This window comes from Pseudorca crassidens, chromosome 10, assembly GCF_039906515.1.
Source record: "Pseudorca crassidens isolate mPseCra1 chromosome 10, mPseCra1.hap1, whole genome shotgun sequence".
In the NCBI taxonomy this organism is placed as follows: Eukaryota; Metazoa; Chordata; class Mammalia; order Artiodactyla; family Delphinidae; genus Pseudorca; species Pseudorca crassidens.
The window spans coordinates 19,559,363-19,585,053 of record NC_090305.1 but is presented as its reverse complement, the minus strand read 5'-3'; the positions used below and the strand labels follow the sequence as shown (position 1 = coordinate 19,585,053).

At 42.5% G+C, this 25,691-nt stretch overlaps 1 protein-coding gene across 5 annotated transcripts in view; it reads left to right on the top strand.

Annotated features, from left to right (window-relative positions):
• The window catches only part of KIAA0319 (KIAA0319 ortholog), a 74,596-nt gene that overhangs the window by 1,235 nt on the left and 47,670 nt on the right, over window positions 1-25,691 (top strand). Inside the window, exon 2 of one of the 5 annotated variants that reach the window (XM_067752117.1) lies at window positions 24,180-24,300. The exons of 1 other annotated variant lie outside the window; for it this stretch is intronic. In XM_067752117.1, the coding sequence (XP_067608218.1) occupies window positions 24,285-24,300 (16 nt within the window). In that variant the 5' untranslated portion in view covers window positions 24,180-24,284. Of the gene's footprint in view, window positions 1-24,179; window positions 24,340-25,691 lie in introns of those variants that run through there. 3 more of the 5 variants (XM_067752116.1, XM_067752120.1, XM_067752115.1) reach the window with 3 other exon arrangements.

The following is a 25,691-nucleotide window of genomic DNA, read 5'->3' as shown; positions in this document are numbered from 1 at the left end:
TGTTTATAAGAAGACCACAATCATTGAGACTCCCGAGATTAGGCCAAATGTAAAATTTTATTTTGTGCTTATCATTTTACATAATTTTTCGTGCAGATGAGGAAATCTGGAAGTATCAGTTCAGCTATAGACTTAGACATCATACAGAAAGCTGAATTCCTCTGTAATTTGAAAAAGAAAAATATAATTATATATCAAGACTTCTTAGAGCCACAGATGATAGGAAGATTCATCACACCTTTGCCATATAAAATGCCAAGTCAGGGAATTAATTTCCTTTCAGAATAACAAAAATAATTCAGCCAAACTCTTTATGTATTAAAAATAGTCAAAAGAGAGCTTCAGTAATTTATTAATGTACAAGAATGGATTTGCTGTTAAATTTTCTTGACTTATTTTTTTTTCTAGCCAGACAGATAAGCAGCATTCTCTTTAAATAAATCTGTAGGACCAGGCATGACTGTTTCTGGGGCCGTGATGTATTAATAGATTGCCAGGTCAGACGGCCTGGGTTTGGTCATGGCTCTGCCACTTAATGGCTGTGTCACATTTGGCAAATTCCTTAATTCCTCTTAGCCTCAGTTTTTTCATCTGTAAAATAGGGATAATAATAGGACCAACTTAATGAAATTCCTATAAGAACTAAATGAAACAATATGTATAAGAGCTCTTTGCTCATTGCCTGGTATGCAACTAACTTCAATAAAAGTTAGTTGTTATTGTTATTCTTTTTTTAAAATAAATTTATTTATTTATTGGCTGCATTTGGTCTTCATTGCTGCAGGGGCTACTCTTCGTTCCCGTGGGCAGGCTTCTCATTGCAGTGGATTCTCTTATTGAGGAGCACGGGCTCTAGGCGCGTGCACTTCAGTAGTTGTGGCACGCAGGCTCAGTAGTTGTGTCTCGTGGGCTCTAGAGCACAGGCTCAGTAGTTGTGGTGCACGGGCTTAGTTGCTCCACAGCATGTGGGATCTTCCCGGACCAGGGGTGGAACCTGTGTCCTCTGAATTGGCAGGCGGATTCTTAACAACTGCACCACCAGAGAAGTCCCATTGTTATTCTTGACATAAGTTTACTTCTCAGGAAATATTTTCTATGTCTTCAAAATAATTTCTCACTAAAAATACAATTATTTTGATGTGACCAAAACTTGTTCTTGTTTGTAATGTCAAATCATCATAAAATGCATAAATTTTTCCTTGCAACATCTTTGCACCAACAATAATAAATATAATAATTACAATCTTAGAGGCACGTCAATTCCAGGTAATTATATTTGATACCCTAAGGTAGGAGCTTTGCTTTAGTAGGCCTGGAATAATTGCTGGGTTATTGTTTTATTTGTTTTTTAAAATCTGTATTTTTAGATACTATTTATGTGAATTCCATAGTGACAAACTTTCTTATTTATTTCTATTAAGCAGTAAATATGGTTGGACCAAAATAACATCTATTTTTGCATCATTTGACAGAGTCTTTTAACCAGAGGTGTTTGAATTTCAAAGTAAGTCTTCTTAAATGACGCACAGGTAGATAAAGATATGGTATTGGAGTTTTAACTCGAATCCCTTCCAAATAACCTTGGTAGATATGTTACCTGTTGGAAAGTGTTACTATGTCCAACCTGCTGTGCATTCTTTTCCTTAAGTTCAAATAAGCAAGGGATTCTAGTAAACATCTGTTTAAGCAATGTAGCTAGAGTAACAGGATAACTCCGACCTCAAAATGAATTTTCAAAGTTGGTTTTATTGCATGCTATAATGTAAAGCACCAGAATTATTAAGTATCGAGGGCAAATTAACTCCAGTGTTGCCACCTACAAATTTTACTACTTTTTTTAAAAAATAAATTTATTTATTTATTTTTGGCTGCGTTGGGTCTTCATTGCTGTGTGCGGGCTTTCTCTAGTTGCGGCGAGTGGGGGCTACTCTTTGTTGTGGTGCGTGGGCTTCTCATTGCGGTGGCTTCTCTTGTTGTAGAGCACGGGCTCTAGGCACACGGGCTTCAGTAGTTGTGGCACGTGGGCTCTAGAGCGCAGGCTCAGTAGTTGTGGCGCACCGGCTTAGTTGCTCCATGGCATGTGGGATCTTCCTGGACCAGGGCTCGAACCTGTGTGCCCTGCATTGGCAGGCAGATTCTTAACCACTGCGCCACCAGGGAAGTCCCGCCACCTGCAAATTTTAAATGTTACAGTGTGTAGAATGTTTTTTCATGTGGTGGTGGGGAAGTAGGGCTTGCTCCTCTCTTGGATAACAATCCTGTTATTCTAACATTGTGATTATCAGCATATCTTACCATTTTTTTTCTATCCTCATTAAAATGAAGTGTAGGATGTCTTCTGGTCAATATAACATAGTTGCCTGTCTTCAAAATTTTTTCAAAAGAATCTCTTAAGATGACTTATCTTCAATAAAATTATTGGCTTTACCATCTCTCTCAGTATATGTGTACTTATCAGGAGGTTGAAATATTTTATTAATTTAATATCTTCAGCCTCCTTGTCTTAAAGCTTCAAGACATTCAAATTCTAGGTGCCAAATGCTCAACACTTTATTGTTGTGTGGGAAAAGCTTCTTTCCAGACACACATGTGTTTAGGAGGATGCTACTAGCAGCTAACTAGTCTTCCCTCATTTATATCAGGCTTTCCTAACTACTCCTATGCGGCAACTGCTCCTCCCCAAATCAGGAGAAACTTTTTCTGACCTCATTTTACTAGACCTCTTCCACCCAGTTGACCATTCTCACTTTTTTTTTTTTTTTTTTTTGCGGTACGTGGGCCTCTCACTGTCGCGGCCTCTCCCGTTGCGGAGCACAGGCTCCGGACGCGCAGGCTCAGCGGCCACGGCTCACGGGCCCAGCTGCTCCGCGGCATGTGGGATCCTCCCGGACCGGGGCGCGAACCCGCGTCCCCTGCATCGGCAGGCGGACTCTCAACCACTGCGCCACCAGGGAAGCCCCATTCTCCCTTTCTTGAAACAAGAACCTCTCTTGGTTCACAAGTTCCATCCTTCAGTCCCCTCCTAGGGTTACTCTCTAAAGCAGATATATGAACATGTCACACCTCTGCTTCAAAGTCTTCAATGTCATGTCCATCAGTGGATGAATGGATAAACAAAATGTGGTCCTTACATACAATGGAATATTATTCAGTCTGGAAAAGGAAGGACATCGTAACACATGCTACAACATGAATGAATCTTGAAGATGTTATGCTAAGTGACATAAGCCAAATAGAAAAGGACAGTATTGTATGACTCCACTTATATGAAGCATCTAGAATAGTCAAACTCATAAAGATAGAAAGTAGAATAGTGATTACCAGGAACTGCCAGAGCAGGTAATGTTATGGTTCAATGGGTACAGAGTTTCAGTTTGGAATGATGAAAAGTTCCGGAGATAAACAGTGGTGGTGATGGTTGTGCAAGAATGAATGTACTGAATGCCACTGAATTATACACTTAAACATGGTTAAAGTGGCAGATTTTATGTTATATATATTTTATCACAATAACAAAAAAAAATTTTTTAATCTTCAATGTCTCCCCACTGCCTACTAAATGAAATGCTGACCTCTTAGTGTGACCTGGACAGTATTTACTATTTCTTCTTGGTTTACATTTTCATCCTCTTATCTCATCATTTCCCGCACATATTCTACATTCCAGCCATATGGAACCACTCAAAATATGCCATCCCTTGCACGATCCCACGCTTTCTCTCTGTAGTCAGTCCCTACAGCCTAGAATGCCTTTCTTTCTTTGAGAAGCAACCACTCATCCCTCAGGATAGACCTTACATGTAATGTTTCTGAAGTCTTCCCTCGAGTCCTCAGTTCCTCTTGCTTTGATGATAGTCTAGCTTGTGGCTGTGCCTCCACAATGTCCCTTATCCCATTACTGTATCCTATGAGCTTCTATAGAGCAGGGACGTTTTATTTTAAAAATGCATATTTTCTTTAAAAAAAAAAAAAACCCTGAAGTTAATGTTTCCATTCTTCTCCAGAACTACATAAGATCTTAGTATACTTTAATCTGCCCCTCGTCTTTCACTTCACTATTGTTTAGCATTTTTTTTTCTTGGATAACATTTTTATTATTATTTCCAACACTGTTAGTCAATTTCTACCTTACTGATGCTTCTTCTGTCCATCTGTGCAGTTTTCCTTTCATAGCTCTTTTAGTGAGGACTCTGTGTTTATGTAAAAAAAACCAAAAACCCTTATTTTATTGTCACTCTTGAATTACAGTTTAGTGAGTATAAAGTTCTAGGTTGGCAGTTTTTGTCCTTCAGGACTTTTGAAGATGCTATTTCTATTCTCTTCTGGCATCTACTTTTTGCTGATAAATCATGTTGTCAGTCTAATTCTTGCCCCTGTTAAGATAATCTGTCTCTTGTCTCTGGTTCTTTATAAAATGTAATCTTTGTCTGGAATTCTGCAGTTTCATTTCAGTGAGAATAGGAATAGAATTATTTTAACCTGCTCAGTACTTCTTGTACTTCCTGGATACGAAGATTTTTGTCTTTCATTGATTCTGGAAACTTCTTGGCCATTATCTCTTTACATTTTGTCTCTTCCCCGTTCTTTTTATTCTTTCCTTTTGGAGTCGTCAGAAGATGTATATTGGACCAGTTTTTACTTCAGGACTCTTACTCTTGCCTTTGTATTTTCAATACTTTATTTCTTTGAATTGCATTTTGGGTTACTTCCTCATACAATATAGCTTTCATTTCAGTTCATTGAATTTTTTTTCAAGTTCATTGAATTTTAAAATCCAGTGGCTTTATTTCTAACTACACAACTTCTGATTTGGATCTTTTAAACTATGCCTGTAAAAAAAATCTTACTAGGGCTTCCCTGGTGGCGCAGTGGTTAGGGATCGCCTGCCAATGCAGGGGACACGGGTTCGAGCCCTGGTCCGGGAAGATACCACATGCCGCAGAGCAGCTAAGCCCGTGAGCCACAACTGCTGAGCCTGCGCTCCAGAGCTTGCAAGCCACAACTACTGAAGCCTGCACGCCTAGAGCCCGTGCTCTGCGCCAAGAGCAGCCACCGCAATGAGAAGCAGGCACACCGCAACAAAGAGTAGCCCCTGCTCGCCGCAACTAGAGAAAAGCCCACGTGCAGCAAGGAAGACCCAACACAGCCATAAATAAATAAACAAACAAATAAATAAATATCTTACTGTACTGTTACCTTATTATGATTTTTGTCTCCTCTCTTCACCTAATGTGTTTCACCACTTCAAACATACTTATTTTGTAGTGTCTCTTAGGTGTACTTTTACTTCTTTTTCTTGCTCCAATTTGTTATGTCTGCCACCTCTCCTTTGTACTGGTTTGCTCCCTAGCTTGTATTACTTTTGTTTTTAGGGTGGTTCATCTTCAGTGGGGATTGTTTTTCTGGTGGAGTTCTATGTGCTCTGTGTTGAGGACTGTCCTTCTAGACAGATTTTGCATTGCTTCTGCATAGGAGCTTAGCTATGTGTTAATAAAAAAAAGTTTTTTTGTTGTTGTTATATATACATATGCTTCATTTAGCCTGGAAATGGAAGTTATAAATTAGTTCTGTAAGGGTTGTTAAAAGAAAGTCCCCGTAAAGAGGCACATCTTGGCAATCCTTCCTCGTTTTTCTTTCAGTGTCATCATGACATGCCTCTGGTTTCTTCTAGCCCCTATTCTAGGATGCATTAGTCCTTCTAGGCTGCAGTGGTCTTTGTGATGCTCCTCATAATATTTTATAATGTCAGTAGATGTTCAGCTACTTTCCTGCTGCATTAGTCTTTGATAATACCTAATTCCTTAACTGACCCAAATTATTTTTGTCCCTGCGTTTGAAACTAATATTGTATTTTCCCTCCTTCTCTTTCTTTTTTATAACTATTCCCATTTGGTTTTTGTTTGTCTTTTGAACATTCAAGTAGATTTTCCTTCTAGTTAGGAATATATAGTCATCATAAGGCATTTCTTAAAAAGTAATTCCCATCCCTTTGTTTTGTTACTCCTAGTTTGTTACAGAGTAAGTCCTAATAAAAAGTCAATTTGTTACCGAGTCCAAGCTCACTCAGCTCGTTCAAGGCAAGACAGGCCAATAAATGGGAGACAAGGTGCTAAAGCAAGGAATACGACTTTATTCGGAAAGCCGGCAGACCGAGAAATGGCCGACTAAAGTCTCAAAATAGCCATCTTACCGGGATTTGGATGCCAGTTACTTTTATAGCACAGAGATGGGGAGGAGATGAGGTAAAGAAAAAGGCCATAAGTTTTGCAAATATCTCCTGGAATGGCCAGGTTCCTGGAGGGGATGTGTTAATTTCCTCTTTCTTGTAGCCATCCACAGGTGAACAGGGTCCAGATATTTCCCTGAACAAAGGCACTTTGGTTTAACATTCAAGCGGAGGGTCAGGGTTCCCCAGGCAGGCCATTATGTACAGACAGTATCCTTTTAGTGAACAAAAGCAGCGGAAAGCAAGTTAAAGTAAAAGAAACAGATCCAACATGTAGTCAGATTTGGTTCTTCCCTGTTACAATTTTAGTTTATATATTTTAGGTGATTTTTGCTTTATAATGAGTGTGAGAATCTACCATTGTCTTTTCTTCTCATTCCCCAAATATCCTTGCATATTTTTGCCTGTTTATTTTTTGCAGATGGATTTTGTTAAGTACAAAAGTTTTTGTAGATGGATTTTGTTAAGTACAAAAGTTTTAATTCATTTTGTTTCTTTGTTAACCTAATATATTGTTATCTTTAATACCTATTATCTTTCCAGGTTATACAAGGTTTCCCTCCCCAATTATTCGTATCTCCCATTATCTCTCCCAGTACAGTTTTATTATTGTATTTAAAGATATTCTCTGTCACATTGTAAGTCTTTTTGCATATTTGTAATGCTTCTGGCCATGCCTAGGAATGGGGTCTCTCTCATTAGTGCTCTTTCTATCTGTATATTCGTCTGTTTTATACAGAGATACTGTTGCTTCAAAGAACTTTGCTGATCTTCACCAGCCTGCTCGTATTAATCCTAGTGCTGATGTTTCTTTCATTCATTTGATGAGTTTAATGATAAGGAAACATCTTGTGTTACTGTTTCCACCATCTCCTTAATCATCTGATTCTTTTATTTTCTTTTATTTATTTTTTGGCTGCACCACGCAACATGTAGGATCTTAGTTCCCTGACCAGGGATCGAACCTGTGCCCCCCTGCGTTGGAAGCGCGGAGTCTTAACCACTGGACCGCAAGGGAAGTCCGACATAATCTTATTCTTAGAACATTATTAAAGGAGGGATTTGACACTTTTTTTTTTTTTTTTTGGCTTGTATTTTCTCCTATTTGTTCCCTGGTCTGCCCTTTGGAGCTTCACAGAATCTGTTCGCTCCCCATTCCACATGAATGCCCTTCCTGTGTTTAAAAACCAATGCTGGATCCTGTTTTCCTTAATGCTGCTTGATCTCCTAGTGGGAAGTCATCTTATACTGTAATTGTAAGGCATTATCTCTGATGCCAGTAAATTCCTGGGTAATCCTCTGTGTTGATTAGCACAGGCTTTCTAGAACTTATTTTACTTTATCAGCTTCCAGTGGAGAAATTCAGAGCATAGATTTCACTACTGAAAAATTGCCAAGTTTTTACCTTCTTGGCGAGACACCTAACTACATGTATTGTCTGAGTTTCCTCTGCCTTAGCTCCTTGTTTTTGTTGGTGAGGATTCGGGGGCTTGAGAGCCCCTTGTAGATGCAGGAGCGGTGGGTCTACACCTCTTCTACAGGTACTTTCTCAGCTGCTTTCTTTTCAAGACTGCTCTCCAGGCTCAGGCAGGTCAGGGGTGAAGGAGTGGGACTCATGGAGAGTTTATCAGTTGTCTTGGCAAGGGAAAGTGCTGCAAGTGAGAAAGACCAGGAGAAAGCAATCCTGACTCCGTTTTATCCTTTATATTCCTTACCCACTGAAACTTAGAGGCTTGTTTTGGAGAAACCAGAAACTAAGTTCTGATTAGTGAGCCGCAGAATTTCAACTGATTCAACCAGAATATTCTGTGTACCTGTTGGGGATGACACATATCTATCTTACCTCTCTCAGATTCTTAATGGGAGCTTCAGATAATATGAAGTATGTAAAATTGCCTTGTGAATAAAAGGACTATTATAAATGGCTATTATGTTGATGATGAATATTATAAACCATTTTTAAAATGTTCTTATTACTAATAGGATAGATTATTAACTGACAGTATTCTACCTTCTTTCATTTTGTCCTTTTCTTTCATAGGGAATAAGTGAATAATTATTTCCTTAATGCCAGAAAGTTAAATTCTAAAGGTAAACTCTTTTTTTTTTAATTGAAGTGTAGTTGATTTACAATATTGTGTTAGTTTAAGGTGTACAGCAAAGTGGTTCAGATCTTTTATTTTTCAGTCCTTTTCCGTTATAGTTTAATACAAGATATTGAATAGAGTTCCCTGTGCTATACAGTAAATCTTTGTTGTTTAAAGGAGAACTCTTTGACCAGCTAATCATAGGCCTGCTGATAAATGGAATTGAAAGACTGAACAGTCTCAGAATTGATGAACAGTTTGCCTGATTCATAATTTTGGTAATCACCAGCTGTCTTCAGAATCTGATGCAAAGCAGATTCACTGTCATTGACACACAGGATGTCTGGCATCTGAACTTGGACATCACAGAGCACAAACTGGGTTTTCCCCCAAAGTCTCTGGCAGATGGTGTCTGCACTCTCTCTGGCCTTTCCCTGTGCATGCTTTCTGAAGGTGATGATTTAGTTATTAGAGCGCAGGACAAAGCATTTATTTAGAGCACAGGACAAAGCATATTATTTATTTAGTTGACCCCATTAGTAAGAATTAAATTTAAGGAGAAGGAAAAGTGCTGAGCCGATTGAAAGCTAAGCTACTCCCATAATTAGGGAGACTGTTTAAAGCCCCATGATGGACACTTACGGTTTCACCTTCTGAAAATTTTCCTCTTGGTTTAGGAACAGTATCTCCAGGAATATAAAACTCTGGTGTTATTTATAATACACAGACCGTGAGGCAGTGTGTTCATTTGCAGCAGTTTAGAAAAGATGGCAAAATGTATACCCTAGGAATCAGTACATAAAAAAAAATAAATATAAATGTCTCTTACCTTTTCTTCCTCCTCACATACGACCTTTCACTGAACGCTATCCACCCGACCTTTGAGTTGTTCTCTTACCTGTTTCATCCAGTTACTTCCAGGAAATCACCACTTCCTTTCTAACGTTGCTTTGACTCTCCTCGAGTGCAGGATGCTCAGATGGTAACCCATGGCCTGCAGCCACCCCTGCGGTTAAAGGCTGCCTCAGCAAAGACAGTTTTTGTCACCGTAGTGGCTGATAAAGCAAGGAATGAAGAATAATAAAAGACAAGAGAACATCTCCGGCAGCCCCCAGGGGCTAAGCTGAAATAGCAAAATACAGCTCATCTTGTTTGAGTTCACTGGCTCTGAAAAGCAGGTGTTTACCAACCAAGTTTTGTTAGCCCGTAAACCACAAACAGGACAAATTATAAACACAGTCTGTTCTGAGTAGCCTGCAGGAAAATGCTGTCCAGAAGATCCATTGGGATCTTTGAAATTAGGCCCCCTTTGAGCTGTTTTCATTTACCTCAGACAGGCAAGCTGCAACTTGCTTTTTTTCTGAGCCTGTAGAGGCGTTTCACTGAAGCGTTATTGATAAAAAAGCCAAATATCACAAACAACCTAATGGCCTAGCGATTAGGAAATGGTGAAGTCAGTTATAATAACCACCTCAATGGGATGTTGCAAGATAACAAGAAAGAGTAATGAAGAAGAAAGTATCAATAGCGATGAAGGATACTTTTGTGATAGAACGTTAAATGAAAATGAGACCGTGTTTCTCTAAGAGGGTAGCTTTGCTGAAGTGTACTGGCTGGCTTACTGGCTAACAAAACCTGGTTGGTGAACTCCTGCCTTTCAGAGCCAGTGAACATGCTTTATAGCATGTTGCCACTAGCTATCTAGTATGATTTGATTGTCATGTTTTTAGTGTACATTTTTGATATTCTAGTTAAAGAACGAGTTATTTCATTCACTCAGCCTCCATCCGGCCAGTGTGCCAGAGCTTGGGGCACAGACAACAACCAATAAAAGGCAGTTCTTCTGGGGTTTTGCACTATATCATTTTAAAAATCATACTTTTCCCCTTGATCAGAAATGCTATCGCAGAAATAACGCAGCGCCTGAGGAACAGCAGAGTTTCATCACGAAGTTCATCTTTCATAGCTCATTCTGGCTTTTTATTTCAAAAACCAGCAGCAGCCACAATAAACCATCACCATTCAGCGTCTATAACTTCTGGCTACAACGTACCTTGTTCTGGACTGGAGGTTTCAAATATTCTGAAGTCCTTTGTCACTAATTCTACCTTGGTTCTGACTTGGCTGGTTTCCTTTGGGCAGAGATGAAAGAAAATCCCCAGTGTCTGAAGACCTGAGTTATTCTTTCTTCTCACTGTAAAATGGTTGGCTTTTTTTTTTTTTTTTTCCATCCTTAAACTTAGAGAATGCTCTCTGTTTTAGGTACCACGGAGTCAATAATGGGACAAGGTGGGAAAATTTCAGAAAGCCCTTCTGTTGAAAAATATAAAGGATGGTGTTACGGGTTGCATGTGTCCTCCCCAAAAGATATGGTGAAGTCCTAGCTCCTGGTACCAGTGAATGGGACATTATTTGGAAATAGGGTCTTTGCAGGTGTAATTGAGTTAAGCTGAGGCCTTTAATCCAATATGACCAGTGTGCCCTCATAAGAAGAGGGAAATTTGGACACACAGGCAGCCAAGGAGAATGTCATGTGACAACAGAGGCAGAGATTGGAGTGATGTGGCTGCAAGCCAAGGAATGCCAATGACCGAGGCAAAGAAGGATTCTGCCCGGAGTTTCAGGGGGAGCGTAGCCCTGCTGACACCTTGACTTCAGACATCTATCCTCTAGAACTGTGAGAGAATAAATCTCTAATGTTTTAAGCCACCCAGTTTGCTGTGCTTTGTTATAGCAGCCCTAGGAAACTAACACAGATGGTAAAAGCAAGGATTATATTCCATATTTTTTTAAATTTATTTTTATTTTTTAAGCTATTTCTATTTATTTATTTGGCTGCATCGGGTCTTAGTTGCAGCATACAGGCTCTTTGTTGTGGCGCGCGGGCTTCTCTCTCGTCATGCGGCTCGGGCTCCAGAATGCGTGGGCTCTTTAGTTTGCAGCACATGGTCTCAGTAGTTGTGGTGTGAGGGCTTAGTCGCCCAGCGGCATGTGGGATCTTAGTTCCCCGACCGGGGATCAAACCCACGTCCTCTGCATTGGAAGGCGGATTCTTCACCCCTGGACCACCAGGGAAGTCCCTGGATTATATTCAATAGGAAAGCACTTTGATGAGCATCCGAGGGAGCATAGAGATGGATAAGGCATTGTGGACCTGTTCAGGCTTTTAAGACCCTAGAGGACAATGATGCTTCAGAACTTTTGTATGAGTCAAACACAGCATATTAAAATTAAAACAATTTAAAGAAGAGAACTTACAGGCTGGAAAATAGGAACACATAAGGTTACTTAGAAAAGTTTTTGCATTGAAAGCAAAAGAAGTTAAAAGTGGGAAAATTCAGAAAATATGTGATGATTAAGTATGTTTGTACATTTTAAGTGCTAAAAACAACCTGGGCCTGGCACATAGGAAGCACTCAATATATATTACCTGCTAGTATCACAGCTGTTATTTCACCTGTTCATTCAGTTTTTATTCTAGCAATCCTATCTGAACTTCCAAGAACTTTTTCTGCTCTGATTTTTTTTCTCCTCTTTTGTAGCAACTATTTTTATTTTATGGAGGATGTACCGTCTCAAGTCTTTCTGAGGATATTACTTACCATGTTTAAAGTTTTTCTTTGTCCTTTTAACTGACCTCCTATTTGTTTGTCATGGTCCTTCTCTTCAATGCATTGTTTCTCTGTTTCTCAAATGTAGGGCAATTTCTGATTGCCTAGTCTTGTTGATTTCTGAAGACTCTACTGATGCGGGTGTGGCTGCTTTCCTCCGGAGCTGTCCATTCACTGTCCGAGTGGGAGGTTAACTGTGGTGTCTGAGTATGTGGGTAGGCAGGGTCCGGGCAGGTTTCCCTCTGGTGTGGGTGGGTAGGGACTCCCCAGGTAGCCACAGGGAGGAGAGCTGTGCTCTAGAGGTGCAATGCTTTGGAATGGAGTATGTTTCTTTCCAGGACAGTCTTCAGATTCTCTTGGCTCTCCTTTTTTTTCAGAGGCCCGCTGCTGCCACTGAAGCCCTATGAGGACAAATCTCTATCTCTTGAGAGAGAAGTTTTCTGGAATAAGCTTGAGATCTGTCTTTTAGTGCATCACCCAAAGTGCTGTACGCTGGCATCCTGTTTCTACATTCCTGGGCTCAGGGCTTAGAGCTTCTCCAGTGGCCCCTGAAGGTCCTGTGCGTTCTCAGTTTCTAGGGAGTGGGTTTCCTCTCTCTCCATCAGTTCCATGCCATCTGCTTTCTATCTTCCAGGGAGTTTTTTGGAATTTCTGGTCTATTAGTAGTTCTCATTCTTATTTTTCTGCCGTTGTGTTGTATTTTCTTGCCTACCTTTCTCCTTTATTTATTTTATTTATTTATTTATTTTTAATATTTATTTATTCGGTTGCACCAGGTCTTAGTTGAGGCACACGGGCTTTTTAATTGTGGCATGCAAACTCTTAGTTGCGGCATGCATGTGGGATCTAGTTCCCCAACCAGGGATCGAACCCAGCCCCCCTGAATTGGGAGCACGGAGTCTTATCCACTGCACCACCAGGGAAGTCCCTCCCCTTTATTTTTCAATGGGAACATAGGAAAGAGGGGAAACAGATGTATTGATATGTCCAGTCTGCCATCTTGAACTAGAAAGTTTCCTTTTTATTCTCAGCTTGCCAAAGTCCTATTAATGAAGCTCATTTCCCCCCAGGAAGATTAATGTGAATATATTTGCTGTGCAGCCTGGGTCTCTGGACAGTCCTTGGAATAATGGTGACCCTTGTCTCCAGGATCTGCCTGTTTAGAGAACTCAACCGCTTCGAACAGCAAGGGTGGAACCATCCCTCTTTAAGGAACACCTAGGGACTTGGTCTATTACTATAGCATCCTGCTTGTCTCAAGCTTTGAGGATAAAGTAGGTGTGTTAAGTAGCTATGATTAGAGAACCATAAGACAAGCACCTACCCCAAAATATCTCCTATACTGCCATCTGTCAAAAGTACCGAAAATAGCCTTTGGTCATCAGGAATCTCTGTGTGACAATGATAGCATTCTCATAAAGCATACGAGCTTAAGGCTTAAACAAGTAATAACAGCCAACATCTGTTCCTGGAAGCTTGGGTTTATAGAAACCTGAAGGGAGGGGATTGATGGACGGGAAGGGGAGAACCCGACCAAGACTCCCTAAAAGGGGAGAGAGGCATAATTATGTGCTTCTTCGTTGTCCCGTGTGCCCACGCTGGCTGCTATCATGTTGCTTCTGTTTCTTGCTTTGAAATGAAATACTAAAGAGAATTGGCAGCAGGAAGGTAAGGCCTTTGCCTGCACAGGCACAAGGGATAGCAGTTCTTTAGGGATAGGTTGAGGATAGACAAACACAATTATAGATTGTCAGCATTCCCTTTCAGGGCAAAAACCGAAGAGGCCCTCATGTTTGGAATCTTCCTAGCTAAGATTAAAGCCAAGCTCTGAAAGGCTGCAGCCCTGCTTACAAAAATTGACTTAGAAAAAATTTCTGAAGTAAAATTGCATATTTTTTCGTGTCTCAATGTCAAGTTCAAGAAGCCTGACTCTCCTACTCACCTCCAGTGTTGATAAAATATATTGAAAATAAATTTCTAATTTTTTCCCCCAGTGGTAAATTATTAACCAAGGATATACAGAACAGGATTTTACATCAATTAATCTGGTAGTGTTCAAATTAGCAGCAATCAGAATCCACTTAATTACAGTTTTTGTCAGTTGAGCCTTTTAATCAGCCCGGAGCTATATTTGGTTTGCCCTGGCTGAAGCAGCCAGGGAGTTGCTACCTTGTGACTTGCACCCCTGCTGACAGCAAAATGTGGAACTGTCAAGATCAGAAGACCTCCCTGTGGGTGCATCTGACTAGATGAGAGCTGTTGTTTATGGAACCGTTTGAAGATGGGCCAGTCCTTTCACATACACACATCTCCCTTCTCCTACCCAAGTCCACCACTCAGGCAGTTCTTCCCCCTCTTCTCTTTCCTTTATACTTCCTCCCTTGGTGTTTAAGCGGTTCTGTGGCTTTCAATACCAACTCTACGGCTCCCCATTTATACCTCCAGCACCTCTCTCCTCTGAACTACAGACTTGTTTATCTGGTGCCCTGTTCAACACTCCACTTGGATGTCTTGGGTTGGTGCCCATTTCAGGTCATGGCAACCCCATTCTTCCGGTTGCTCAGTCATCCTGATCACTTGTCTTTGTCTCATATCCTACATCCCATCCAACAGCAAATCCTCGGGCTCTCCCTGCAAAATAAATCAGGAATCTGACTCCTCAAGACCTTCACTGTTACCAGCTCGGGGCAAGACGCCATGCCCCCACCCAGATAACTTCACGGGCTTCTAACTTAGCTCTCTGCCTTCTACACGCTTGACACAGAAGCCAGCAGCTGAGGGAGCTAATCCTGCAACACTTCCCATCTCAGAGGCAAAGCCAAAGATCCCTCGTATTGACCTACAAACCAGCGTGGCCTCCATTGCCTCCGTAACATTGCCTCCTGGTGCCTCCCCATTTTCTAGCCATGCTGACCTCCTTGCTCTTCCTGGAATACAGGGCACATTCCCTCCTCCAAGCCTTTGCATTTCGTGTCCCCTCTGCCTGGAACTCTTCTTTCAGACAGCCACGTGTTTCATTCTCTCATCTCTTTTAAGACTTGGCTCAGATAGGACCTTCTAAGCTCGTGAATTCTTCAGCAGTGTCTCATCTGCTCTTTAACACATCTGTTGAGCTTTTGATGAGCAAAAAATGTTATCTTGTTATTTTTACACCTGTGCTTGGTTATTTTTCAAATCTGCCAGGGTCTTTGTGTGTGTGCAAATCTTATACCTTACTTTTTCTTTTCTTTCTTTAAATATTTTAAGCATCTTATTTTATATTTGTATGCCATGATTTCATTATTTGAAAAGCTCGGGGACCTGATTCTCCTGTCTTTCTTTTCTTTTGTTTTTAAAATTTATTTATTTATTTATGGCTGTGTTGGGTCTTCGTTTCTGTGCATGGGCTTTCTCTAGTTGCAGCAAGTGGGGGCCACTCTTCATCACGGTGGGCGGGCCTCTCACTGTCGCGGCCTCTCTTGTTGCGGAGCACAGGCTCCCGACCCGCAGGCTCAGCGGCCATGGCTCACGGGCCTAGTTGCTCCGCGGCATGTGGGATCCTCCCAGACCGGGGCACGAACCCGTGTCCCCTGCATTGGCAGGCAGAGTCTCAACCACTGTGCCACCAGGGAAGCCCTTGTCTTTCTTTTCTGTTACCTTTCTTCATGGTGCCTGTGTATTTTGTAATTTGGAATTCTAAGTTCATGTTTGTCTGGGTTCTCTTCAGGGGTTGAGGAGAGTTCTTCCAGAAAGGATTTATCATTGCCTCTGCCAGGTATGTGTGGGAATTACCAACCCAGGACCACTTAAAGGTAATTTCTCCCCTTGGGATTAATTGGACTAAACTTGTAATGAAAAATGGTGCAAACCTGTGGTTGTCAATTCTCAAAGGAGAATTATTTCTTTCCATAGAGCACAGTGGCCAGATTTTTTTTTTTTTCCTAGTTCATCCTTTCACCCACAGGGATGCAGCTCTTAAAGGTTCCTGCTTTTATGAGGCATTAGTTCCAACACCTCATCTCGAATGCACCCAAGGCTCTAACTTCTGTGTTGTAGCCATGAAACTCGTGTCTCTAGGTCTAGAGATCAGCAGGTATCTCATGCAGCCGCTACCTCAGCATCAGCTTTCCAGCTTTCTGTTTGTTCTCAGCCTTGGGGGATTTCGCTTATATTCTTGTGAATGCAGTTATATATTTAAAAGGTGTTTGTTATATTTTCCCCAGTAATTTCAGTATTTTGCTGTGTTGCCATTTTGCTAGACACAGAAATCCAGACTTTCCCCATGCATGTGTAATACTGTTTTCTTTTTAAAATCTGCATCTTGCATGTAGTACTGGACCATAGACTTCATAGTAATAATACATGGATGTTATACATCCATGGGTTATACAATAATATTTAATTATACCCTAATATTGGATATTATTGCTTTTATAAATTAGAAGAAAACCCAATTAGCTTTTTTTTTTTCTTTTAATGGAGAGAGACACATAAGGCAGTACAGAATAGTGGAAAGAACATGTTCTCTGGTGTCAGACATACCTGGATTGGGTTCCAGTTCTTGGACATTTTAGATTTTCTGAGCCTCAGTTTCATAATCTATAAAATGGGATAATAATATGCAATTGGAGGGGTTATAGAGGATTAAAATGAGTGCATGTAAAGTGCCAGGGACATTATGAAATAAATGGAATTTTTACAAATGTTAATGTACTTCTCATACAATGTTATATTTGTGGTGATAATGTAGCCTTGATGTGTCCCGAGGGGACGGAGCAATGACTGAAGCTTGGAGGTTATGTTTGGGAAGCTGAGGAAGGCTTCTTAGAACTGGCTTTTGAGCTGGCTATAGGCAGGGTAGGGGAGGCTGGTCGATGCTGGAAAGAAGACTGGGAAGAGGGGGACATGAAGAGTTGTGTGATGAGTTTGCTCTCCTTTCTCAAGGTGTCTGTTCTGGCATATTTCAGGGATTTGTAATACTGTCTCCAGTCGTCATCTGAACCGTCTGTGTAAGATGTACGCAGTCACCGTAGTCCCAGGAGGCCTGCCTGGGGCCACGGGATGCTTCCTACTTGGTTGACCTGAGTTTATTGGACACAGCTACTACAGTGACTTTTTCTTTCTTTATTTTGTGGTACGTGGGCCTCTTACTACTGTGGCCTCTCCCGTTGCGGAGCACAGGCTCCGAACACGCAGGCTCAGCGGCCATGGCTAAGGGCCCAGCCGCTCCACGGCACGTGGGATCCTCCCGGACCGGGGCACGAACCCGTGTCCCCTGCATCGGCAGGCGGACTCTCAACCACTGCGCCATCAGGGAAGCCCTCTTTCTTTTTTTAAAATAAATTTATTTTTTAATTTTTGGCTGCACTGGGTCTTCGTTGCTGTGCGCGGGCTTTCTCCAGCTGCGGTGAGCGGGGGCTACTCTTCGTTGTGGTGCGCAGCTTTCTCATTGCGGTGACTTCTCTTGTTGCGGAGCACGGGCTCTAGGCGCGCCGGCTCAGTAATTGTGGCTTACGGGCTCTAGAACACAGGCTCAGTAGCTGTGGCGCACAGGCTTAGTCGCTCCGTGGCATGTGGGATCTTCCCGAACTTAACCATATGACCCCACTATGCTGCAGGGGGTGTTGGGAAATGTAGTCTTTTAGCTAAGTACCCTGGTGCCCCAAATAATTATCTGAATCTTATTACTAAGAAATAAGGGGAGGGCATTCACTGAATAGACACCAGCAGTCTTTGAGCCTCGCTTTTCCTGCATCCTTGACCCTCATCCCTTTCTTGTCCAGGACAAGATGTGCGCCATCATTATTTGTTGAATACATTTCTGTGCTTTGCTCTTCTCTGAGCTCAGCCCATTTCTAGGACTCATTCGCTCTCTAACACCATCCCTGAGCCTTATGTCATCTCTAAGTCAGTGATGTCATCACCATTATCCAAAGAGAAAGAAAAGTTGGGGTGAGGCTTCCAGGATGGTCACGGATGACAGGAAGCTCAGGGATGGGGTGATGTTCAAGAACAAGATTAGGCCAGAAATATAAGGAATCAGAAATAACCGTTTTACATATGGCTTGGTAATTTTTTTTTTATTTTTTAAATGCTATGTTAGAACAACCATGGCAAAATACCTAAGCCTTCTTTAAAAATGAAAATATAATTGTATTTTATTAATACAAAGGTAAGATGTATTCATTGTATAAAAAAATAGAAAATACAGGTAAGAGAGGAAGGAAAAAAGGAAGAGAAAAAAATATCAGAAGGGAGAAAAAAATTACTTTCACCTTGGAAGGGGCATTTCTTTCAGAACTTCACATGTATAAAGTTGATCCATGCAGAGTTTATGTAAGGATCTATGCATCTGTACTATTTATAACGTTTTGAACTTGTTAAACCTTATTTTAAAAGCCCTATTTTACTGCTCAGATTCAGCTCTATCTTTGACTGAAATTTTTAGGAAGCTAGTGAGGCTTTCTATGTGAATTCTTTAATATTTTTCTTTCCCTTTAATGAGAACATGAAACAACGGAAAGGTAGGCAGAGGCAAGCAGCAGGAGAGGGCATGATTCTATCAAGAGAATCAGGCAATTCAGAGATTCAATAATAAGGAAAGAGGGGAGCTCTTCTTAAGTAACCCGGAGCAGAATGTTCTTACTTCCGAGAACCATAGAGGAGGACTGGGGCAGCTACAGGGCAAGTCTGAGGTCCAGAGTCTCAAGACTGACTCTAAAACTCAGTTTCCTTTTGTGTAAAATGGGAATAAGAACTCCTACCTCAGAGAGAGTTATTATCAGGATCAGAAGGGAAAATATATGTCAAAACATGGTTTAACTCATGAGGTACTCTATATCAGCGATCCCCAACCTTTTCAGCACCAGGGACTGGTTTTGTGGAAGATGGTTTTTCCATGGATGGGCGGGGGATGGTGGATGGTTCAGGAGGTAATGCGAGTGATGGGGAGTAACGGGAACCGGCAGATGAAGCTTCCCTCGCTCACCGCCGCTCACCACCTGCTGTGCAGCCCTGTTCCTAACAGGCTGCAGACCGCCACCAGTCCACGGCCTGGGGTTTGAGGACCCCTGCTCTATATGTATAAAAAACCCCAAAACCTAGGGACTTCCCTGGCGGTCCTGTGGTTGGGACTTTGCCTTCCAATGCCGGGGGTGTGGGTTCGACCCCTGGTCGGGGAGCTGGGATCCCACATGCCTCGCGGCCAAAGAGACAAAACGTAAAGCAGAGGCAATGTTGTGAAAACTTCGATAAACACTCGGAACATGGTCCACATCAAAAAATATCTTAAAACAAAAAAAGCCCCGGGTTTCCCTGGTGGCGCAGTGGTTGAGGGTCCGCCTGCCGATGCAGGGGACACAGGTTCGTGCCCCGATCCGGGAAGATCCCACATGCCGCGGAGCAGCTGGGCCCGTGAGCCATGGCCGCTGAGCCTGCGCGTCCGGAGCCTGTGCTCTGCAACGGGAGAGGCCACAACAGTGAGAGGTCCGCGTACCGCAAAAAAAAAAAAAAAAAAAAAAAGCCCCTGTAAACTTAGTGCTAAAAAGATTTTTGATAACATGAAGTCCATACGCCTTTTAATGTTGAGGAAATGCAGATGCATTGTTTGCTTATATTAATGTACTGAATAAAGGAACCTTACAGATGATGTTGAGAATAGGAAATGCTTTTGTTGCTGAGCACTGTTAAGTTTGCACTAAGATAATTGCTTTCCAGAGCTTTCCAGGCACAATATGTTTGTGAAGGTACATTGCACAAGGGCATCTGCCGTAGGGTCAAGGGTTTGGAAATCCCGCCCATTTACCAGGCTGTGTGCCTTTGGAGCAGTGTCTGCCCACAGATGCGCCTTTTATTAATTCGGCTTAAGGTACCCTATGGTATGGCAGGGGCCCAGTCTTTATCCGTGGAGTTCCTGACCAACTGCCCCCGCCTGACAGCACCTTTGCTACTGTGGGCAGCGTCTTGGCAGCTGGCATCACGGGAGGGCCAGTTGCTCTTCTCCTGCCTTTTAGGTAGGGCGTGGTCAATCACTGCAGACAGGAGATGGCCAATCTTTTCTTCTATCCACTTCCCATCCCAAACCACACTTTCCTTGCTGCAGGGCAAGGAAGTTCTTAGTGGCAAACTGTTTGCACCAGCAGGCGGTCTCTCTCTGGGTTGTTAGGCATGAAGCTTATGGGACGCTTACTGAACGTTCACATTCTCCCCTTTACCTTATTGGAAGCTCGTGTTCTGATGGCCTCTGTTATCCTGACACAGAGAAACGTTATACCCGCCTCCTGAACTTACCTTCGGTCACCTGCACTCTGGTTCCTTTCCAGTCTCTTGACCTAACTCGGCTCAATAACACAGAACCCCTGGAGGCCTCTTTTGAACTCCGCTGGGCACCGGCCAGTGATGCTTGCAGGCTGGGCAGCAACCTTGTTCCAGGTGGACAACGACAGAGCCGTCAGCGCGGTTCAGTGGGAGGCCTTCTTGTGATTTGAGTTGTTTCTTGAGGAAGAGTCAAAGCAAGGTCCAGCAGTTTCCAAGCCCTCCTTCTATAGGATGCTGGGTTTGACTGTTTTAATAGGCTCCTTGTTCTTTCTGGTTGCCTCTGACAAAGCTAATTCACATATCAGGACCTTCAAAGTGGAAGCTGCCCCGGTGGCCCGGTCCGCATCCCAAATCTAAACCACAGTCAGCCTGATCTCAGGTGGCCTTGGCCAGCAGCGGCCTGAAGCAGGACCTCAGTTCCCCGACCAGAGACTGAAGCCGGGCTGTGGCAGTGAGAGCACTGAATCCTAACCACTAGACCATGAGGCCATGAGGGCTAGTGACAAGGCTCTGGCTTCTCTACTTTGTAGAAATGAATTTCAACTAAGAGATGGAAAGTAGTGAAACAAGTAAAGTGTTTATTAGGAGGGGAAAAAAAAAAGTACATGTGAATAGACACATGGGCGGGCTCAGAGAGACAGCTGTGCCTTCGTGGTAGTTTAAGTCACTTATATGGGGCATTTCTTCTGGGTTTCCTCTGGCCAGTCACCTTGCTTTGCCTGGCTCTCAGTCCATATTTGGTATAACTCAGGGTCCTCCCCTGTGCGTGTCTGCATCTCTTAGCCAAGATGGATTCCAGCTCAGAGGCCTGTGGAAAGGTTGACATCACCTGTTATGGGGTGGCGACCCCTCCCTTTTGGCCCCCCGAGGAGCCTTTCTGCACAGGTGTAGTCAGGAAGGTCTTCTTGACCTCCAGAATGAGGTATATGTGGTCTCTTTATCTCTTATCTGGGCAGGACTCAGCTCCTCTCTGCTCCAGCTATTATCTTTGTCTTGGAGTATCTGTCCACAGGTGACAAACTCCAGCTGCTCAGCCTGGGGCCCACCTATCTCCTGCCTCAAGCTGCATTTATGGGAAACGCCTGTCAAGGAACCCTCAGATACACCAATCGCAATCCTCCAGCTCAGCTTAGCTAGCTCACCTCACCCTAGAAAGTAGGACCTGCTTGCCTCGTAAGGAAATCCCCGACCTCCTAGCCAGTCATGCCCTGTTTCCACGTTGCCACTTCTAATGTGCTACAAAACTCACTCTTGCCCACAATCCCTCAGGGAGAGTGGTCCACTGCTTATGACATCCTGTTCTCTCCCAATCCGTGGACTGTTTTCCCTTGAATAAAGGACAGCCAACTCATTACTAAATTGTTTCTTTTGTCATCTGATACCCCTCACCTCCCCTAGATTACCACATCATTTCCCCCCAAATTTTGTGTATTCTAATAACATATATAGAGAAAAATACACAATATATTGGTAAAGAGGGAAAAAAATCACCCAAACTTCAATGTATGAACCTAAGTACTGTTCAGTGTGTGAATCCAAGACTGAGTTCCTTCCGGTCTTTCTCCAATGATAATAGTTTTTCTGGTTGTAACCAGAGCAGAATGTAAATTTGTGTCTCTGGTGGATCTTTGTCATTGTGTTTGAACACAGGGTATCCAAAAAAAAAACTCTGGCTAACTTCTGCAATATAAGGAATTTATTTAAACAACATTAGTTTCTGGGGAACTGGGAAAACAAGGCTGGAAACTACACAGCCAGGAATGTGACAGACCTAGTCCAAGGAAGATGCTACGCTGTTGTCACTGGGCACAAACATCTCACCTGCAGGGCCAGCAGTGCTAATGCTGGGGTCTCAACACAAGCCTGGAATCACTTCTGCTGCTCCTCTGGAAATTAAATGTTACTGTATGACACTTCCACCACCACCCCACTGGGTGGAATCTTGCATTCCCTGTAACCTCAAGTCACCAGTTTCTGAGGGTGTCTGGTTGTTCCAGGACAGCACTTTGGGTTCAGAGGATGTCATGAAAGCAAGGATGTGGCATTTTCAACTACTATAATGGGAGGAAGACCCTGTCTGTTATGGAATTCTCCATGTCATTCTTAAATGACTAACTGGGAGGCCTCTGCTGGGGTGTCCCACTCTTTGTCATCCCTAGTTCACATGTAAATTTCTAAATGTACTGAGATGCTTCTGGAAAGGGGGCGGGAAGAGGGAAGGTGATGAGTCTTGTTCTCTCCTAAAAGAACAAGTGTAAGCTGTGTGGGTGGGGAGGGAACAAGGAAAGGGCGGGGAGAGAGTGGTGTGCACTGGGATTAAACTCTACCATAACATACCAACTAGTAACTCACAGCAAGGCTCTGGCACGCTCTAGGAAGCCCTTATCTAGGTGTGCTTACTCCTGGAAGCCTTGTTACATATTTGAAATAACAAATACTTGGAGTCCAGACCTCCTTGTACTGGTTCTTCTTCAGCCTTGAGCAAATCAGTGAACTTTTTTGAGCGTCAATTTCATCATCTTCGTACTATCGAAAGCGTAGATTATTATATTGCCTGGGTTGTTGTGAAGATCACATTGAAGAAAGTGCCAGGTGAAAATAAAATGCTAATATTACTCTAGTTCATTGACTCTAAGATGCTAATGATTGGAAGAGCCATCATTATTTTAAACACCTTGAAGGAAGAAAGAAACCCTGTCAGTTATACCATAGCACATCACTTTCTTATCCTGTAAACTATCTCTACACATTGAAAGAGATTTTTGGGGGTTGCTTTGGCAGATTTTTATCCTGAGTCTTTCTTGTGCATATATAAAAAGGAAATATAAGTGAATATACATTAAGGTATTTTTAAATTTCCTGACAATATTTGTCCATTCTGCTGAATCACTTATCAAAGCATTTAGTGAGGTCTGTGTTTTTTCTGCACAATTTTGCCTCTCTGTCGTCATGAGCATTGGGGATGCAGCATTTCTGAAAAGAGTGCTTCACATTGCCTTATTTCAAGCCTCTGACACCAGTTCTGCAGAGTCCACGTGTGTGTACAAGCAATGGCATTATCTTCTGCCCAGTGTTTGGCCAACTTAAGACATCCCAATTTCAGAGATGGTAAAGCATGAAAATATTTACATGTTAGAACTGATGAAATATAGTAGTATGATTGACTCTGTTTCATTCCCTCGGTTTGGCTTATAAAGGGAGAAAGCATGAGAAACCCTTTGCCCCTTCTTAGGAACTGTACTTGCTATTTGAACAAACTTCAGTGGATGGTTTGCCTGAGATATGGTTGTCAGGGTGGGGAAAATTTCCCCCTTCTGCTCTTGGTCCTTTTGCCTGGTCAAATAATTAAAATGACATAAGGCAGATTAACAAGAGAAAACCAAATTTAATTGCTTACATACAGGAAATCCACATAATGTGAGAGATTCCAGGTAAAATGAGAGTCAGTAAAATGAGGTATATATGTCATCCTGGACCAAGGAGAAGGGGGTAGGGGTCTGGGACTTCAAAGGGAAGGAAGGCAATTCACAGGAAGATGAAAAAGAGCACATGTTTGGTAAACAAATGTTTGCTGCATCATACAGAGACAGAAGAACACAGAGAGGAATTTTAACAAACAGACTTTGCTATGTTCCTCCCTGTCTACCACACCTAGTTCACATTATACTGTATTTATTTATGGTGAGAGGTCCCTTCCTGGAACAGGTCTTCTAACTAAATCCTTTTGGGCAGTTAGGGGGAAGGTCAAAGATTCTTCCTGAATCCTTTAGACCTTGACTGAAATAATCCACATGCCAAAGGGGCACATCTTGGCGTGTCCTGCCCTGAACCCCACTATGGCCCTGGGATGTAAACAAGACAGGCTTCCCATCGCCATGAATAAATAATAGAAGTAACTTTGTATGTTTCTGCGTTTACCTGTTTCTTCCTTCCTGTCTCTTTTCTGTTTTTCCTTTGAAGTTCTTGAGGCCGAATCTGGCTCCTAAGAAACATCAAAGGAAGCCTGCCCCAAAGACCCCCCAGGGCCATCTCTGAAGCCTGCTTCCACCCACCGTGTGAATCAAAATGGCTCCCCCCACAGGTGCGCTCTCTTCATTGCTGCTGCTGGTGACCCTTACAGGTAGGAAACCGTTACCCTGGAGACACCACCAGACATCACACTTGGACTTCCTATCTTTGGCTTAAGTAACTCAGATCAACCTGAGGAGGTGAAGGTGCTGTGTGTTTGCTTTCCAATAGACTTATTTCATATATAAAAAGGCAGATCTCGAGTTTCCCTGGTGGCGCAGCGGTTGAGAGTCCGCCTGCCAATGCAGCGGACGCCGGTTCGTGCCCCAGTCTGGGAAGATCCCACGTGCCGCAGAGCGGCTGGGCCCGTGAGCCATGGCCGCTGAGCCTGCGCGTCCGGAGCCTGTGCTCCGCAACGGGAGAGGCCACAACAGAGAGAGGCCCGCGTACCGCTAAAAAAAAAAAAAAAAAAAAGGCAGACCTCATGCATAAGTGGTTTCGGGAAACAGGCATTTAAATTTTTTATCATGACTATTTTGGGGGAAATAAAATCACATTTCATATATACCAGGAAAACTTCATGTATTTATTTAAAAGAATTGCATAGTAGATCTTTTTTGGAAAGCAAATGACAGACTTTTTTTTTATCGTAAATCTTTATTTTCATATAGTCTGTTTGCTTCTTGTTGACACACCATGGCGTAAAATCATTGGTGAGCATCAATTCTGATGCTTCATGCCCCAACTAGGCCAGCCAAGCCAGCTGAGCCCCTTTGAACTTACCAAAGATTGAGGATGGAGATATGGCCAGAGAAACTGGTTTTACATCCGGGGTTTGTCCAAGTATGGTAAAACCAGGCTGAGGCTTCCCTGAGAGTGACCCTGGTTAAAATGTGGTTTCCTGGGCCCCATCCAGACCTACTGAATCAGAACTTCTAGTGGGTGTGACGCAGGAGTCTGAAGCATCTAAATTTTTATAAGCACAGTTTTAGATCATACAAGGGCCACTTCAGGAAATACTACAATCGGGAAAGCCCTATCGTTTCCTGAAGTTTACTCTCCCCACGCCATCCGTCCGTCTTATTAAATTCACCACTGCTTAGTATGCAAGGCAAGATGTTCCTTTATTCCATACTCGGTGTACTCTTTACTCTGGAGAATGCTGTCGTTAATGTTTGAGCCCTCTTTTCTCTCTCTCTCTCTCTCAAATCCCCACTTTTTCACTGCTTTTCGTCTTTTTCTTATGAGGTGTTTTTCATTAATTCAAAGTTCCTGAGTTACTGAGCCCAAATAATGTGATTTAGGGTTTGTCTGTCTTTTCTCTCTATCCTCTTTACCTTTGATAAGATGCTAACCGATGATTTTATTGATCTGTCAACAATCATGGAGTGCCCACTGTGTTCATGGATTGGGCTGCCAACTTGTAGAGGGGACAAACATGTGAGTGTTTCCAGTCTCTTCAAG